The sequence below is a fragment of the Nyctereutes procyonoides genome, unplaced genomic scaffold (assembly GCF_905146905.1).
Source record: "Nyctereutes procyonoides isolate TBG_1078 unplaced genomic scaffold, NYPRO_anot_genome, whole genome shotgun sequence".
Lineage (NCBI taxonomy): Eukaryota > Metazoa > Chordata > Mammalia > Carnivora > Canidae > Nyctereutes > Nyctereutes procyonoides.
Window position 1 is genome coordinate 8,209,781 of NW_026575144.1, and position 19,330 is coordinate 8,229,110.

Consider the following 19,330-nt stretch of genomic DNA (forward strand, 5'->3'; position numbering starts at 1 on the left):
GAGCCACCCGGGCTGCCCCATTGTCTAAGGGTTTTAACAAATACATAATGACATATATGTACCATTTTAGATGACACAGAAGAAGTTCACTGCTCTAAAAAAATCTGTGCTCTGCCTATTCATCCTTCTTTCCCCCAAACCTCTAATGATCACTAACCACTAATCTTTTTGTTCTCTCCGTAGTTTTGCCTTTTCCAGAATGTCATATAGTTGGAATCATACAGTATGAGCATTGGCTTCTTTCACTTAGTAGTATGTATTTAAGGTTTCTCCATGTCTTTTCATGGCTTGATAGTTCATCACATTAGTGCTGAGTAATATTCCTTTGTCTGGATGGGCCACAGTTTACTCATCCATTCACCTACTGAAGGACATAATGGTAGCTTTCAAGTTTGGTGACTATGAATAAAGCTGCTATAAATACCTGTGTGTACATTTTTGTGTGAACATAATTTTCATTTAGGGAAATACCAAAGAATGCAACTGCTGGATTGTATAGTAAGAATATGCTTAGTTTTATAAGAAATTGTCAAACTGTCTTCCAAAGTGGCTGTACCGTTTTGCATTTCTACCAGCAATGAATGAGAGTTCCTGTTGCTCCATACCCTCACCAGCATGTGGTAGTGTTAGCGTTTTAGATTTAGGTCATTCTGATACCATGCATAGTGGTACCACACTGTTTTAATTTGCAATTCTCCAGTAACATACAATGTTGAGTATCTTTTCATATGCTTATTTGCCATGTGTATATCTTCTCTGGTGTGGTGTTTGTTCAGGTCTTTTGGGCGTTTTTTAAATTGGGTTGTTCATTTCCTTACTATTGAATTTTAAGAGTTTTTTTGTATATTCTGGGTAACAGTCTTTTTCAGATCTAGCCTGTGCAAATGTTCTTTCCCATCTCTAGCATGTCTTCTCACTCTCTTGATGCTTTCACTTTTTCCATTCATTTTCTCTCCCCTCTATTCCACTCTAAATTTGTTTTCTAATTAAGTTAATTGAAAATCATTTTTTTAAAAATGACAGATATGTTTACTTATTTCAGGCTTAGTGGAAAAACTAAAACCATCTTCTTCTGCGGACCTGGTAGAGGAGAGAGAGGACAGACTGGAAGGAATGGCTAGCCTGTAGCAGATGAACATATAAGCCAACCCTTGGGGGCTCCAGGAGGGAAGACAGGGGGGCCAGCTTTCCAAGCTCAGGTCCTTAGCTCTGCTAGTGCATCAAATAGCATAAATCACCTCACTGTAAGACTGCATGTACACGCAGGTGTCTGTGTGTGAGAGTACACATCGTATTCAGAAAAGGTCTCAAATTTATATGTTTAGCACTATATACAAATGAAGTCATTCATGTACAAAGAGATGTATAATCAATCTTATATTTAAAATACACACTAATTTTATAAGCTTTTTTATTAATTATACTGGGAACTTCAGGAACTAGAAATATCCCAGGTCTCCATCCTCCTCTGAGAAGAGGTCTGGTTCTCTCTAACCAGAGTAACTTTTAGTACCCTGCATACAAGTTATCAAGTTTTTTGGCTGAATTCCTACTCTTGGTTCCCAATTAGCATTCATCATTAACAATATATACAAATATATTAAATAAAAAATCTTTCTCCCCAGAAGAAATACAATGGCTCCAAAGAAGGTCAAAGAAACTGCTTTCAAAGACTGAAAAGCAGAAAAGCAAGCAAAATCCGTAAGACGTTCTGAGATTATTTTCCTCTTAATTTTAGAAGTTTAGTTTAATGACAAAAAAAAAAGTATCTTCCTAAGGAAATAGCACATGAAGATACGAAACACAAAGTTAAAGTTCGGAAACAGGCATTTTAAAATGATATACATTTATGTATGGTTTCATGCTTTTCTTAAATCTACCCCTAAAAAAAAAGAGGTTTTACCTACAAGTGTAAGGCTATGCTAAATATAGCCTACTTTCAAATCACTGTAAGTCCCAAGCACTGAGGCATTATGAAACTGATTATTACAAGTAGTGATTGTAATCAGCTGTACATGGGTGGCTATGGCCACTGAAGGGACATCACATCTGAGAACACGCTGGTACAAGGAAAAGCGTTAATAAGAAACATACTGGGTGTTGTACTATATGTTGGCAAATTGAATTTAAATAAACTATTAAAAGAAAAAAAAAAAAAAGAAAGGTACTATCTCACCCAGGTGTATTTGGGGCTCTGAAAATAGACCTGAGTTCAAGCTTGGGGTCTGCTACTTACTAAATATAAAACCTGGGCAAGTTATTGTCCTTCAAGCCTTAGTTTGTTTCCTGTAAACTGAAAACATCACCACGTAACTCATAGGTTTCTCTGGTCATTAAAGAAGGTAATGTATGTAAAATATTTAGCATAGTGTGTGGAACCAGCTGGGTCTCAGCAAACAGTGGTATTCAGTAAGACTGGTGATGTGTTAATTATGTAACAAACACTAATTAAAACAGCCACAGCAACAACTCTGGAATGGAAGAGGCTGCATCTTGTGAAGTTTCATTTACAAGCTTACTAGGGAAGGCAGAGAGCTTCACTCTCTCAGGCATCCCATGAATGACAGAGATGAAGTCATTTCCACTAAGTTTCCTTCCACTAGTCAGAACCACTGAAAGGCGCTTTAGCCACACTGGCATCAGTTACAAATCATGTTGTACATTCATTCACTTAAAAGGTCTCCAGGAAAGACATCATTGGTCAGTGTTTTTCATAATAGTAAACGCCACTCCTGCATGAAGGCCATGATTTTAAATCTTTCTACTACACAACATGCCTTAGTGGTTTATATCTCCATCTGTATCAGTGGTTTCACTATAACCATGATTGAGTTGAGCTGAGGTATCAGAAATCTGTAAATATTTACTGAGTGCCAACTATGCACTGGTTACAGTGCTAAGGACACAGTGATGAACAAAATTTTTACCCTTTGGGGAACTGATCACCTAGAACAGCGTTCTCCAATCTGTCTTTGTCACTCATTTTACACCATGACCTAGTAATACTTATACACCATGACCTAGCAATACTTATACACATGTAAATGTGTATACACATGTTTATATACATATGTAAATAGTGACATGTAATACGACAGAAAACAATATTCTTACACTCTAATGCTTTCTTTCCTAATCTAGTTTTTATTTTTTTTTTACATGCTGGTTACTACAACTAAAATAATTTTCGAGGTACTAATAGGTCACAGCTCACCATCAGAAACTGTGACACAGCTTACTGTGCCATGCCTCTTCTCTGCCCTCTGCACAATACTTGTTACAGGCCTCAAACAGTTCAATGTGAATACCCAACAAAAGTATAAGTATGTTCAACAAAACATTTTCCTCTGGAAAAAAAATAAAGTGAACAGTCTACAGTTTTTCTGAAGCTAAGATTTCCTATTAGATACCACTTGTTTCAATGGAATGAAACCAAAAATAATAAAGCCTCGTTTTAATGATCCTCTTGTTTATTCCGGAGGAAGAGAATGGTCAAAGTTGGTGCCAAATCACCTCCAAACCAGGATACATGGAGTAATTCAGCCACACCTTTCATTCCTGATCATCCTGAGGCATCCTGAATTGTCATAAAAGAAACAGTTGCATAGAACAGTTTCTATCACTTAAATTCTGTAAGACAACTCCTTCCCAGAATGAAAGGCAATAAAGCTTCATCAATGCTGACTACATTTATTTGGAATTTGGCATAAAAACTTTAAACAATTTTCACCCACATTCACAACTCTACCAGTCTAAGAAGAAAGAGACTGATGAGTAAATAAAGGGCAAAAGGAAGAATGTAAGAAAAATGTTTACCATATTTAAGAGAACAAACTCTCTAGCATCACACGTGGCACAATTGCACCAGTGTGATAAATTCTCATTACAAATCATTTTTATCTATTTAAGGTGGGTGTGGCACTGTTTGGCCAAACAGTGAAACTTGCTCAAAATGCTATCTGTATTTTAATGAAGCTGCATTTACTTTAAAGTAGGCCATTATTCAGAATAGCATTTTCAAAATTTTAATGAGTGCCTAAGTGATTCTGTTAGTAAGGCTTTACAGTATTAAACATCTTAGTCCTTAAGTACTGTCCTCGTGGATATAAACCTCTGATTTGTCTATTTAAGGTAGAATATTCTAGCATTTTGAATATAAGAGTTGGAAAGAGTTTGCTTCCACACAAAATAAATATGTTATACAGAAGAAATACTAAACTTTGCTTTAATTTTTCTTAATCATGACCCCTGCCCACTAGGATAACACTAGAGTTGGTTATTTAAATGTCCATTATATTGAATCTTAAATTCTTAGTTCTTTCTGGTTCTAATCAGAACTCGATCTTCCAATAATTTCAAATACTTGTCAATTTTAAAAAATTATACAGTCCCTGAGCTTTCTATGACAAAATATGCCTTTTCCCAAAATGTCATGCTTACTAAATGGAAATATTTCTATTACATCTTTTCACTGTGTTTTACATGGTTAAAGAGGAAAGGAGGAGTAGAAAAAGGGGTAGAGAGAAGGACAAGTACCAGGTGGATTTTTTACCCAAAATTGTATTTCACACAAGCATAGAACAATAGTAATCATTCTAAGCTTATCCATACTGACTGAAAAGAAGACAGAAACTTAAAATTAATGAATCCATAAAAGTGCAGTTTTTGGAAACGAAGATGGACATTACCCCAGAGAAGGGTCTGTTGAAGGGCCTGCATCTGTTTTTCTACAGTGATTATCATCCACTCCCTCTGAACACGTCTCCTCTGTAAGTAAGTCATGCTATTTTTATGTCACAGGGGGAGATTTTTGTTTCTGAAACTTGGCTTAACCATAAAAGGAACTTGTATTAAATTAAGTATATATTTCCTAGTCCCACCACAGACCTAATGAACCAGAATCTCCAGATAATAATCTGATTTTTTAAGTGATGGCAAATTTAGGTCTTTGGCTTTCTGCCTTTCTGCTGGGCAGCATGCTACCAGTGCTTCAATCAAACCAGCCACACAGCCACTCTGATACAGGGGTGATGGCTTGAAAAATAAAGCACAGGACTAAACTCCAATAGGGAAGAAGGGGACAGACCAATAACAGCAGCCATAAAAAATGTCTCTCTAGGTTTATAAAATTCAACCAATAGGATCAAAAGTCTAAAGAGTAAAATACAACACAAACCCAGGCCTACATGTCTCTCTGGCATCATCTGAGGATTATCTATATATTCCAAATCTTCATATCACCATGGGATTTCAAATTTAATTACCATCCAAAACATGGCACAAATCCCCAGACACATTTATATTCTTGGTCTCTTGAATAATACTAATTTAGAATGAAGAAGGTTTATTTTTTTTAATTTTTATTTATTTATGATAGTCACACAGAGAGACAGAGAGAGGCAGAGACATAGGCAGAGGGAGAAGCAGGCTCCATGTACCGGGAGCCCAACGTGGGATTCGATCCCGGGTCTCCAGGATCGCGCCCTGGGCCAAAGGCAGGCGCTAAACAGCTGCGCCACCCAGGGATCCCAGAATGAAGAAGGTTTAAAATAAAGACTGTTTTCCATACAACATTCTGAGGTAGATATCCACATCAAAGAATTACCTTCTGAAGATCCTTCTGTCATTTTCATTTTATTTCTACTTAATATAAATTATAATCAAACAAATTTCATCTCTGAATTTAACCATTTTATAATTAATATACGAATACACATATCAGGGATGTTAGCCAAAAACTGATTCAGCAGCTGTGTGTTTAAGTAGTAAGAGCAGCTCAAATAAATTCTGAACCATAAATTCCTCTGAGGAAAACTTGATTTTTTTCTCCCTTCCTTGGGCTCAGTCTTTCTCTTTTGGCACATTCTGCTCATCATACAATACTGTATACATTCATAGCACTTCATAAATAATAGGAAAATAAAATGATGTCTGTTGACACAGGCCTGGAGGGATCAATTCTTAGGCATAATTCCAAAAGTTGACTTTAACCATGGGCAAATTATGCTAAATGTCCTCAAAATGTACTGCTGAAATATCTTTATTTTCAAAACAAAACGTATATAATCAAAATGTGGAATATAGTTGGTCATTGTGAATGGTTAAGTGTGTCAATGACTGGAAACTAAAACATTAACTTCATCTATTTATCTCCCTATTATCTAAAATCTCTAAAGTTATAACCACATTTTGAATAAAAAATTAATCAATTCCCAGTTTCTTATGATAGTAGGGGGAAAAAACATAGCGTGGGTAGTGCAAGAGAATAAGCCATCCAAAATTATTTGGAATCATTTAAACATTCATGTTTCCTTGCGGGTTTTCTTCTCCCTTGCGGGAGACTGATCAAATTACATTTTTAATAGAATTGTAATGAAGTTCATTTCATTCTTTAAGTAAAACTACCTGACAATAGGGAAAAGAATCCAATTTATGTTCAAGTCCAAATTTATTCAAGTAGTAGGTCAGGGATTTTTAAACTGGCTACAAACAACCAAACAGGTAGATAACCCACTAAGAAGTAATTCCTTCTTCAGCATAATGAGTGTAAAACCTCTCAACACACTGAAGATTGAGATTATATCCTATAACACTTGGCAAGTGCAAGGCATGTACGAAGTTACATAATCACACTTGGAAATTTACATGTCTTCCTATGACTGTTTAGCCCACAGGCTTCCCCTTTCTTGCCACTACAATCAGAAACAAGAAAGTAATAAGAGCAGAGTTTCTGCAGAAATCCCAGTCCATGGAGTCCAGCTCATCCTCACAATAACTGTAAAATAATTTACATTCCATGTGATCAATTACTAATAATGAGATTAAAAGATGGGAATCTGAACTAAACCAAGAAAAGAAGCAGAGAAATCTTTCACTGTTTAGTATTATTTAGCAATAAAAGTCATAGGTAGAAAGAGAAGCAAGTATGAAACTAAAGAGCAACAGCAAAAAAGCTGGATCACAACAGATAATGTCTGGCTTGCACAAACACTGTTTCTGAACTATTTGATGGTATCTCTCATTATCTCCTAATGACATGTATCTTTTAATGAAGTATACACAACAAAGTTTGTTGAGACTAAGGTCATACTTTGAACAACTATCCATAAATATACACTGGCAGGTCACTTAAAAATACTATGTAACCTGGGAAGAAAATAAAGGTGCCCGTATTTGTATTCCTGACCAACCATGCACTGGGTGGGGTGTTCTAGGATAAAGTGAAAGAAAGGCCACACAAGGGAAATGCTCAGCCTAAAAGAGAAATGTACTGGGTTCATTACTGTTTGACAGATGAAAAGAAGAATCATGCAAGAAAGGAAACCTAAGGTTTCCTGTATAGGGAAAAGAAAATAGCTATTAAATTCGTGTGGCACAAAAGAAGAAGCCTAAAAAATAAACACTGGGAGTTTATGTGTTGAAAACATGTTATTACATGTAGCGAGTCACCATGACTCATGGCCATCAAATGAAAAGACATCATTGAAATCGTATTTGCTATGTTGGATAAAAGGCATAATTTTTAATTATGATAAACCTTCCAGAATATTGCTATTTCACAACTATTTGTGGACATACATGATAAGAATAAAGGTTGATTTTCTACCAGCAAACCTCCAGTAATTCCAATCTCCATTATTAAAACCACCAATTTCTCCATCTCTCATGATTTTACCTTTCTTAGATTTGGCTCCAATCTTCAGTTTTGATGGCCAAGCAATCTGCGTATTTGTTTCCTCCATGATCTGTAACAAAAATTAAGAGAGAAAAATATTGATTCAATTAAGAACTTGTATTTACAGATAAAATTCTTCTAAAAAAATTTATTTTCAAGTCTTTAGTCTCATGCTGATAAAATGATCTCATTTTGAAACAACGCAAAAAAAAACTTGCTGAAAAGAGAGATTCATTTTTATAAGCCTTTAATCTATTAGAAATATTCAAGTATATTTTGTTACTCCCAGTGTTCCTCTCTGTTATGCTTCAGAGTTTTAACATAGAGACAACAAGACCAAAAGTACATGAACAAGTAATTGACCCCACTTGACGCCAGAACTGTCAGAGATGCTTGTGCTAAATAAAATTCCCCAAGACCATTGCCAACAGATTGCAACACACCAAACATAATCCTTGTAATACAAAACTACGTGGGTTAGGCCATACTAAATGAAGACTTTTTTTTTCTGAGAAAAAAATTAATAACTTGCTTTGGGCACATTTGTATTTCATTAAAATCTGATGAAAAATCTCTCTAAACACGACATCATGTCGTAAGGTTGCATTCCCGTCATCCTTTGCCTGGTGCAAAATGGCATCTTTGCCACAGTTCTTTTCCACTTCTATGTGGCTAATGCAGGCCAGGGTGATTAGGACCCAAATGTGCAAAATGGTACAAGAATAAGTGAGGGAAACTACCACCAAGAGCAAAAGCAGTAGATGGTAAGTAAGAAAGAGTAACCAAAAAAAGTTCATCCTTTGTTCTTCTCTACTTTTACCACATGAGTAAGACTAGATTAATGTTTATGTTTGTACCATGAATACAGAATTAACCAAACTGACAGAAAAAAAAAATTAATAGGTGAATAAAACTAGCACACATTAATCACTTCAGTGAGAGTAGGATAATATGTGATTTTTAATATGGATTTAGAGTTAACTAAACAAATTAAAGGTGAAGACAACTAAACAGTGCAATTAATAAAAAGTACCTTCATTCCTTCAGTACTGGCTATGTATTGGGCGTAAGTCTACACAGTTAACATGTAACATGCATCGTACCTCACATAATCCCCCTTTTCATAGCATAAAAGAACTTTCAGCAGATGTTTCAAACTGGCAGCTCACAGATGCATTTTGTCTACCCATCATAAGGTTTTTAAAACATGAGCCAACATTTCTAACTCTGGGAATTTCACATAGAAATTAAGATTTCTAGTTCTCTGGAAAACCTGACAGATTTAGCACTTGGATCCCACAGTCCCACATGGCAACACTTGGCTGACACTGAGGACCAGATGCCCAGGAGGCTCTGGGCTGCTCCCCAAACCCTCACTGGGTCTCTCACACAGAGGTCAAGAGCCACTTGCTATTATCATCATGTTCATATTACTCATTTGCCATTTATCATGGTGTTTGCACTGCTGTTTTTCTCAGAGAAATATTTCTCTACACCTGTGTATCTATTAAACATTGAAAAACATAAGTGAGGTAGGTCATCCTGTTCTCACTAAGTCAAGGTACTGGCCTGGCCCAGCAGGTAGGTGAACTTGTTCACCCCAACCCTGTAACACCTGGCCTATCTCATGCTACCCTTCTTAATGTATTTAGTTGCCTTCATCACTATATTGTTAACTCTAAATCCACATTTTAAAATAAAATAAATAAACACCATCCTCTTCAGCTTCTTCTGTGCCCCAAGTCCATGCCCAGCAGGGCTCCCTGTAGGGCCTTTGTGTCCACACTCACTCGCCCAGCTGCCACAGCCCCTTCTACTCTTGTATGACCCCAACCCTAATTCTTCCCACCTTACTATGTTCATTTCCTTCCTACCCTTTACACAATCCCTTTACACATTTCTTTCTTACCCTTTACAAGAAATTCTATTTCTTTGTCTACTTGTTTGCAAAATAAAAGTAAGCTCTCTACCTTGCACACAGCAAGTATAGGATACCTTTGGGTAAATGAATCTTCATAGCATGCTTATGAAGTAGACTTCTTTATTCCTCAAACAGCTAAGAAGCAGCAGAGTGTGGATAAAAACACCAGACTTCTTGCAAAGACCACATTTTTAACAACCAAACTATTTGTAACATAGGACCTCTTTTTAAAACACGTATATACAAATTTGAAAATATGCTTTAAGATTTGTGCATAACACATGACTTTAACATCCTACAAGTATTTATCAAGAGCCTACCTAGGTACCACAAGGGCTATGAATAAGACACAATTCCTGGTGTCCGCAAGCTTACAGTCCAGTCAGAGACACAAAGAAAAAAGCCAACTAACTGTCTGACGGTGGACTGAGTGCTAGCACAAGATCTGTTCATAAAGATGGCTCACAGTCATTGTCTTAAAAGGTCAAATTAAGGGAGGTGGTTAGTAAAGGTTTTCTAAAATATAATCTTCAAAATCATTCAAGTCCTGAAAGCCAAGAAAAGTAAATTTATGAGTAAGTTCAAAAGTCACTGAATAAGGTCAGGAAGCTCCAATGAGGAGGGACTTCTCATTGGTCACAGTTTTTTTTTAAAAAGTTTTATTTATTCATTCATGAGAGACACAGAGAGGAGAGATATAGGCAGAGGGAGAAGTAGGCTCCATGCAGAGAGCCCAATGTGGGACTCGATCCCAGATCCCGGGATCACACCCTTAGCCGAAGGCAGATGCTCAACCACTAAGCCACCCAGGCATCCCTCACTGGTCACATTTATTACCTATAGTTCAAGCTACTATTCATACATGTATCTTCAAAGTGACTAAAAATTGATTCAGAATTTTCCTCTATGTTGGCTAAGGTACCCAAAGAGATAAAATGGAAAAATGAGATTTTACTATAATGCTGCTGGTGGGGAAGTAGTAAGAAAATAATCTGTATACTTTTCCTAAATTAAATAATTTGGCCATTTAATCCAGTAAATAATATTGGGTGCCATAATTAGAATACTATAAATAGAGAAGCTTCTTTGACAATATATGGTGGCAAGACATAACTTTCTAAAATCTTAATCATTTGCAGAACTTCTTAGAAATCACCCTGCATATATATGGTTTCCCCGTATTAAACACGAACAGTTGCTCCATGACAGAAAATAATATGCCACAGAAAACAGCCTCATAGTGGATAATAGCCATCAAGTCAAAATGCTACATACTCTCTTTAAGCCTCCCAACCAGTCCAGGGTCTCCACTGTGTAGTGAAGTGGTGGGACTCAGAAACACTCACTTTCAAACTACCCACATTGACACTATCTGTGGGGAAGGGAGACTATGCCAAGCTTAGTATCCCTAACTCTAAAACCAGAGTTTTACCTTTCAAATTTCATGATCCCCAAAGTTTTATGAGCTACAGTAAATGTCAAACCTTTTAGAGAAAACAAATTACTAGTTACTAGAATCTGACACCCGTAACTGACCTGCTCTCTATGATTAGAAAAAAGTGATTCCGTGATCTGTGGCCAGTCCATGCCAAGCATACAAGTCACTCACTAGGCTGCAATTACCATACAGAGCTCCAACTGGATACCTTCTGAGACATCCCTCTATTTGTTGTTAATCCAGCCATTAAGCACGGGTGGTTCTAGGGTCAAGTACTACCTCTGCTGCTTTCTAGCTATCATGATGGGTAGATTACTTTTATCAGCTTTTTATCCTCTGTATAATTAATTACAGTACCTACTCATAGAATTGTTGGGAGGTTTTGGTAAGAAAATATGTGGAAGGGAATCCTGGGTAGCGTCTGCCTTTGGCTCAGGGCATGATCCCAGGGTTCTGGAATCGAGTCCCACATCAGGCTTCCTGCATGGAGCCTGCTTCTCCCTCTGCCTATGTCTCTGCCTCTCTCTCTGTGTCTCTCATGAATAAATAAATAAAATCTTAAAAAAAAAAAACATGGAAAACCCCAAAGAACATGGTCTATAGTGATTGTTAGATAATATTGACCCTTGAGTTAATTACATATTGATTACTTTTGGTCAGGCACTATCCTGGAAACACCGGATACAACAGGAAATAACATGGTGCCTCCCTCCAGGAGCTCATGGTTTAAGAGGACAGGTTAATCCACCATTATGTACTATGTATCAAGTTTCAGAATGGGGCAGGGTGATAATGAGAGTATAGAAGGAATCCTAACCCAGACATGGAAAGAAAGGAAAGTTATATCAAGGAAATGCCTATTAATGCTGTGACTGAAGGAAGAGAAACAGCTAGCTGGAGAAAAGGTGGAGAACGTGTCCCATATAGGAGAGGTGTACATGTAGAAAGGTCTAGGAGTCTAGGAGGAGGGAGGGCAGGTACTCCAGACAGTCTAAGGTGCTTCAAGGCTCATTTCACACATCTGGGACAGCAAGTATGTCTCATGTCTTCTCTACCTGCCTATGGACCTGCATATGGACATGTTCATATAGACTTGAAGACATGACACAAATCAAAGCCATCCAGCACGTGTGGTTGGTTATCATTCAGCACAAACCAACTCTAAAAACTGGGAAAGTAACTACAAATATGAAGAGGCCATATTTACTTCACTTTTAGAAGTGAAAATTCCCTTAGGAAGTAATCAATGAAACTTTTCAAACCATCACCTCCAATGACTCCAAGCCAGTTCCTACAGCAACGACATTGCGCACGAATAGCTGGTTTTAGTCTCAACCAGTTATGGAGCAGTAGAGTGATCAGGAGGAGGAGGAAATACAGTTCTTTGCTGGGAGTACAGGGCAACATCAGTCCAGGAACCCTAGGACTGAAGTTGCTGAAGTTGAATACTGAAAAGGGGGCTGAAGCATGAGCCCTAGCAGAAGTGGGATGAGGATGCAGATCGTGAGGTGCAGACATAGAACTAAGCAAGTCAGAATCTCTGTATCCAACAGGCTATGTTTAAGAAAATGTCCTAAATGGTCATCAAGACAAATAGAGAGGTAACTCAAGGTAAATAGAGGAGCTGGAAAAGGTGAGGTCCAGAGCTGGGCTGAAATCAAAGACTCCACAAAAACCTCTGAGAAGAAAATGACTCTCTTATGTCTAAAACAAAACAAAACAAACAAACAAACAAAAAAAAAAACAAATTGAGTTCCAGCTAGGTTTTTTTTTTTTTTTTAAATCTTATTATGGCTGATTCTACCTTTGCAAAATCAAAGCTCAAAGAACAAACTACTAATTTTGATTAATTTTCTATAAACATTAAATCAGACCTTAACTACTTTTTTTTTTTTAATTTTTATTTATTTATGATAGTCACACACAGAGAGAGAGAGGCAGAGGGAGAAGCAGGCCCCATGCACCGGGAGCCTGATGTGGGATTCGATCCCGGGTCTCCAGGATCGCGCCCTGGGCCAAAGGCAGGAGCCAAACCGCTGTGCCACCCAAGGATCCCCAGACCTTAACTACTTTAAACACTTATTTTAACCCATTATTCTAGAAGCTGTACATTAATAAAGCAGCTATAGGAAGTCAAGAGATAAAGCTGAGATTTCTCCTGAGGCAAAAAAGGGGGGAGGGGTGGCTAGAAAGCTTACAGATAGATGAGTTATAGTTTTAAAAAGATGTCCCAAGGCTTCCAGACAACCCTTACTTAAGTGCTTACTCTCCTTTGCAGGATCAGCACATCAACAGAGATAATCACAGGCAAACTATAATAGGAGGTGCTGGCAATCTCCTGGCATCTTCACAACTTTTATTTAAAACTTGTTTGGATTTTAAGTATTAAAGTGATGTTTTTAAAAAATCACAGAAATGGGACCACTAAAGTAGTTAATTTTGAGGATCTCATAATGGATAAAAACACTGACAGCTTTTCAAAAGAATATTATACATTTTCCACAATCCAACCAATTCCTACAAGAAAACTACTTTCCAGAAATCAATGTTATGCCCCAATTCTTAAGCAAGCCAGGATACTGTCCAAATGTGTAATTTGCATTCAAGGAATAATTCAATTAAGTGGCTAAGTGGCTAACTCTGACCAACCCCTCTGCAAAACATAAGATGTGTGAAATTTGAACTGAAAACTGGGAAACATGCTTAAAATGGCTAGTGCTTCCTGGTGAAACAAGGAGTCCAGGTATCATGATGCCAATTTGGTGAAGCAATGCCTCAGTGAGCAAACCACAAAATCTCCAGGAAGAAAATAACTATCTTCTGTCTCAGGGAGAAAAATCCTAAGGTGAGTTCTAGCTAGTTTTTTGGGTGTTGTTTCTTTATTATTATTGTCCTGGTTTCTACCTTCATAAAAATCAAAGCTCAATGTTTACTGAATCATTTTCAATAAACACTAAATGACACCTTAAATATTCTAAACACTTGGTCTAACTCAGAATTCTGGATGCATATGTTTATGCCACTTCAAATAGGTCAGTTTTGGGCAGCCTGGGTGGCTCAGCAGTTTAGCGCTGCCTTTGGCCCAGGATGTGATCCTGGAGACTCAGGATCGAGTCCCACGTCGGCTCCCTGCATGGAACCTGTTTCCCCCTCTGCCTGTGTCTCCGCCTCTCTCTCTCTCTCTCTCTCTCTCTGTGTGTGTGTGTGTGTCTCAAATAAATAAATAAATAAACAAACAAAACAAAACAAAATAGGTCAGTTTCAACTTCTAGACATCTTCATTGTCAAGAAAATGTCTTCTCAATTCTACCAATTTCTGCTAGGTCTCTTTAGTTCTTCTATTATAAGCAGCAATCCTATATGTCATGGGAGGAGAGGAGGGAGTTGGTCATCTAAAGATGAAACTATTTGAAAAATAACTATTTTAAGTTCCCATTGTTAGATTGCTATACCCATTACTTAACATAATAATAGAAATGTAACTTCATTCTTATGCTAATCTCAGATTTGATGGACAGGAAATATTTACAGTAACAAAAGTATCTGAGCCAAGAATATCAATTTTGAAACATATGAAGCAATTTAGATTGTTTATATCAGAATATGTATTTTTGTAGTTCATCTACAGTTAAAAGTTATTTTCTCATAAGTAAAAATCTGATGATGATAGCATACTGTGGATATGTAATACCTTAGGAGCTAATGAGTCACCTTAACTTTTTCATATTTGTATTTTCTAAACAGGCCATAATGTACCCTAATCAAAGAGTAGTAACATTGCTTTTTTATATTAAAAAGATACTTAGGGATCCCTGGGTGGCGCAGCGGTTTGTGCCTGCCTTTGGCCCAGGGCGCGATCCTGGAGACCCAGGATCGAATCCCATGTCGGGCTCCCGGTGCATGGAGCCTGCTTCTCCCTCTGCCTATGTCTCTGCGCCTCTCTCTCTCTCTCCCTCTGTGACTATTATAAAATAAAATAAAATAAAATAAAAAGATACTTAATAAACATAGAATCCTATGTTCCAGTTTGGTTTGAGTTTCTATCTGGAGTAAAAAAGGAAGAGATGGCAAGGGAGAATAATGCTTACATGTGCTGGAATTTGGAAATTTTTTAATTGGAAAAAAGTTCTATCAGCTATTGAAAAACATTTCATCACAGATTTACAAGGAATCATTTAAATAATTTCACTTAACCAAAATAACTTGTCAAAATTAGAATAAAACAAATAAAATCCAATCAAATTCTACATGTAGTTTCATCTACAATAAAAAAATTTCTACTTATATTCTTCAATGTTCAAATGATAATGTTTTTCCATCTCCAAACAAATTCCAGATTAGTACACCATGTGGAAAGAGAACATATCTACCAATGTTCACTATACTACAGATTTTGCAAGTTTGAAGCAATTATAGGATAATATCTTACAGATGATGGAAACCCTTGCCAAGCCAACATTTCTACTAACGTGCTTATTTCACCAAATTCTTCAATCCAGACATTAAGTTAAAAATCCACAGGTAAGTAAACAGTATCTCAGATCAACCAACGAGATGTCTATTTATGCTGACTTTACTCGAAATATTTATTCTTGGACCAGGAAAAGAACACTGAACACTCTAACTTGACATTTATACTCTAAACGATTGAAAATTCGTCATTCAAAATGGCTACCAGCTGGGAGCCATCTGCAGCCTGCTTCACAAAAAAAAAAAAAAAAAGAAAAAAAAAAACACACAGCTCATTTGTGCTCTATTTTCCTTATATCAATAGAGAAATAAGGTCTATCCTCATGGAGAAGTCTGTCTAAAGTTATTTCACGTACTAATGGATTGTGAGTCAATTTGCTGCATTTCACCATGAAGAGAGCTACATGAGAAAAGAGCCAACTAGAAAACCCTGAAAAGTGGAGATAGGAAAGTAGTGAACTTCTCACAGAGGGGGTATCTAAAAGCTGAGGATGTTTACTTTGCCGAGACATTAGAAGGCTCTGTTGCATTTCATTTTAAATCTAAGAAATGCATCTTACTGATTGAGTTATTCATCATCTCCAGAACAATTCTTCATATTTGTCTAATATTCATATATATTTCCCATGTATTCCACGTAATAATCTTGTAAATCAGATATGTTTCACATATTTTGCAGATGAAGAAATGATGATTCAAAGAAGTTAGGCAGCAGATAGGTATGTAGCAAAGTCCAGCTAGTCCTGAAGTCACATGACTCTCTGGCAAGAGTAATTTCTGACCCACTTGGCTTATGAAGTAAGTGGAAAGCACCATATACTTATGGGGAGTTCATCTGAAAGCTCAACTAGCAGCAGAGTGGCTGCCCCTCAACACTGATTCATTAATGACAGAGTAACCCAGAGACAGCCCCAAATAGTTCAATCCAGCGGAGGATCACCACCCTCAGGCACAGACAGAGAATGTCAGAAGCATTTTGGTTGTCACAGTGACACAACAGTGGGCCACACTGGCATTCAGTGGCCAGGGCTACAGATGCTGAACTTCCAACAAAGGGCAGGATGAACCCAATCAAGAAGTCCATATAGACAGTCCTGGCTTTGCACAGTTGAAAGATGCACAAATTTTAGTTACCATGCTTAGGTAAACACCACCAATCCCCCAACAAGACAAGTTTACGTTCCAGTTACCAAAGTACATTAATTATGAGTAGTTGCATCAAATACACATTCCACTGCCAGCTCTTCAGTATACTATATATATATTATATATATATAATATATATATATATAACATGCATCTTGATCAGTGACTAATCATGCTGCTTCTTTCAAGGTCTGTTGGGGATTACCCACTGCACATCTGTATTTAGTTCATGTACAGATAGCAAAGCAAGGAAATGTACTGACTTCTTGTCTCCCAGGACCAAAACCAAGCGAGATTTTATAAAAATGGATAATCAAAAGTGGAAACTGGCCAATCAAGATGAAAGCACAGCAAACAAACAGTGACATTGCTGGAAGTGAAACTTGAGTCAAACATCAGGGTTATAGAATCCATAGGGGAGGATGGGAATGTTGATGCTGCCACTAGTAGGTAGGGGTTGGTGATATGAGGCCAGAGGAGACTTACTGAAGAGAAATTCAGGGATGTAAATAATGAAAGTGGTTGTGACAAGGAGAAACTGAAACTGGCAAAACACTTCACATTAAAGACACTCTGGGAGATATTTCACAACCTTGAAAGTACAGAGGATGACATGTTGCAATTTGATCTAGACTTACGGTCATGACAATTCACTGAGGCAGAGAAAATACTCTCTCTCCATATTACAAACTGTGCAATAAAAAAGCCACAGTTCCAACTATTGACAATTTTTTCAAAAGAAATGAAACACACGATTCTTATACTTTTACCATTTAAATACAGTGCATTAAATAGTAGTTTTAATACCTTTTTCATATTCCTATATATTTATCACTGACAGGGAAATTTTTAATGTTTTCACAAAAAGTCTTCGAAGCTGCACATCATTCAATTTCCTCACCGATTACTGAAAGCAGTTTGCAGTTTCATCTTGCCCAGTTATTTTTATGGTCCCACACTGCTGTGCAAGGTGAAGACTCTTTTATGCCCCACTGAGAATCATTGATAGGGAGCTGCAAACCATTCCACGTGATACGCAGGCTTAACTAATTTATTTCAAAAAGTTCTGTGATCTCCTACTTATTGACAAAAATCTGGTTCAGATGCGCCCCCCCCCACTATGAAAACTTTCCCAGCCCTCTCAGTCAGAAGTCACCTTCCTCTCCCCTCCCCATTCTGTGTTGTGGTAACATTATAATGCTTATTTATTTGCTCAATTTACCAATCCCACCAATGAGGTGGTCTCCTGATAGCCAACAAACTGTATCTTGTTCACTTTTAAACATTTGAATCTAGCACTTAGGATCTAAGAAGCAACCGTTAAAGTAATTAACAGTGATGAAGGATATAAACCAAGGAGAAAGAGGCAACAATCACCTAAGACTTTCCAATTACTTGGCACTTGGTGTATCTTAAGTACAGCCGCTCCATCTACAGTCTCCCATAACTCATTCAAAAAATGGTATCTTGAGGAATCTGCTTATCAGAATAAATGAACTGAGTGATATTCTTTAAATGAACATAAACTCTAAATCACTGACAGAATTTATTCTCCCAAGGTATATGTGCATAATAATGAGAAACTCTTCAACTAAAATGTGTGAAGTGGTGGCGTAAGTACTGTGAGTGGCAAGTTGGGACAAGTATAGGCTTTGTAGAGTGGGATGCCAAAGTTCCATCACTAGCTAGCAGTAGCTCAGAAGACTATACCTGCCCATTTTTAAAAATGAGCTAGATTTTTGTGTTCCATCTCCTGATTTCTATGTTACCTATTTTGGTTATAATTGTTAAAAACACTGTGGGTGAAAGAAAGCATGGATCCCACCTTCTGACCTGTACTCCAAATCAAGGAGAGTTTTCATGAAGTATGGATAGGTTATTTGTGATGATCTATAGTGTTAGTGAAGAATCAGTTTCTTGGTTCCCTTGGGACATAAGGATCTATGATTCTATTTCATTCTCCAATTATCACTTTACTATAATTCCTCAGAAAGATTAACCGTATCTCTATCATATCTGCTATCATGGGTAGTTATAAAAAGATTAAATCTGAACTATCAGTGGTAACTTGTATATGACTTGAATATAATGGTTTAACAGTATGTAACTTGGGAAAAAATATAATAGTATCGATATCTTAACAAAATCAAGTTACCAAACCTTGACTGTAATTTTCGAGTCTCTGACTTTTCATAGGCCCATTAACCCCGTTACATGAATTCACATTATATGCTTTTTTAAGCAACACATTTTACCACACCCACATTACCTTCCTTGATCTTCTTCAAGCAAATAATCCTACTTAGCTCAGTAAGCCCCAGTGGCACTGATCCTGGTAATGGCAGATCAGCACAATGGCAGATCTGTAGGGGTATCCCTGACATATGAATAAGATAAAATTCTATGCAAGCTGTACTAGATAAGTAGGCAAAGGAGTGAATACTGGATTCAAGAAAAGTTTGCTGAATTCAAAAAATAATTACTGGATTCAAAAAAATAAATAATGATGAGGTATGTACTGGTTATGCTACTATTACAACAAAAGCTTCTCTCTCCTGTTAAATGGACTGCATAAATCAGTAAAGAACTTGGTTCTAAACAAACATTCAGGGACCCAAGGTTTGGGGGCCCTTCCATTTTACAGCTGCCCATCTGGAATCCATGGCCTTCTGTCTCCCTT

General features: G+C 37.1%; 1 protein-coding gene across 5 annotated transcripts in view; it reads right to left on the bottom strand.

Annotated features, from left to right (window-relative positions):
• BICC1 (BicC family RNA binding protein 1) overlaps positions 1-19,330 on the bottom strand; it is a 279,085-nt gene that overhangs the window by 112,462 nt on the left and 147,293 nt on the right. For all 5 annotated transcript variants that reach the window (XR_008662314.1, XM_055308892.1, XM_055308891.1 and 2 more), the window contains one exon: positions 7,676-7,745. Coding sequence is in view for 4 of the 5 variants with exons in the window: in XM_055308892.1 (XP_055164867.1) it covers positions 7,676-7,745 (70 nt within the window). In the remaining variant the exon portion in view is untranslated. The remainder of the gene's footprint in view (positions 1-7,675; positions 7,746-19,330) is intronic.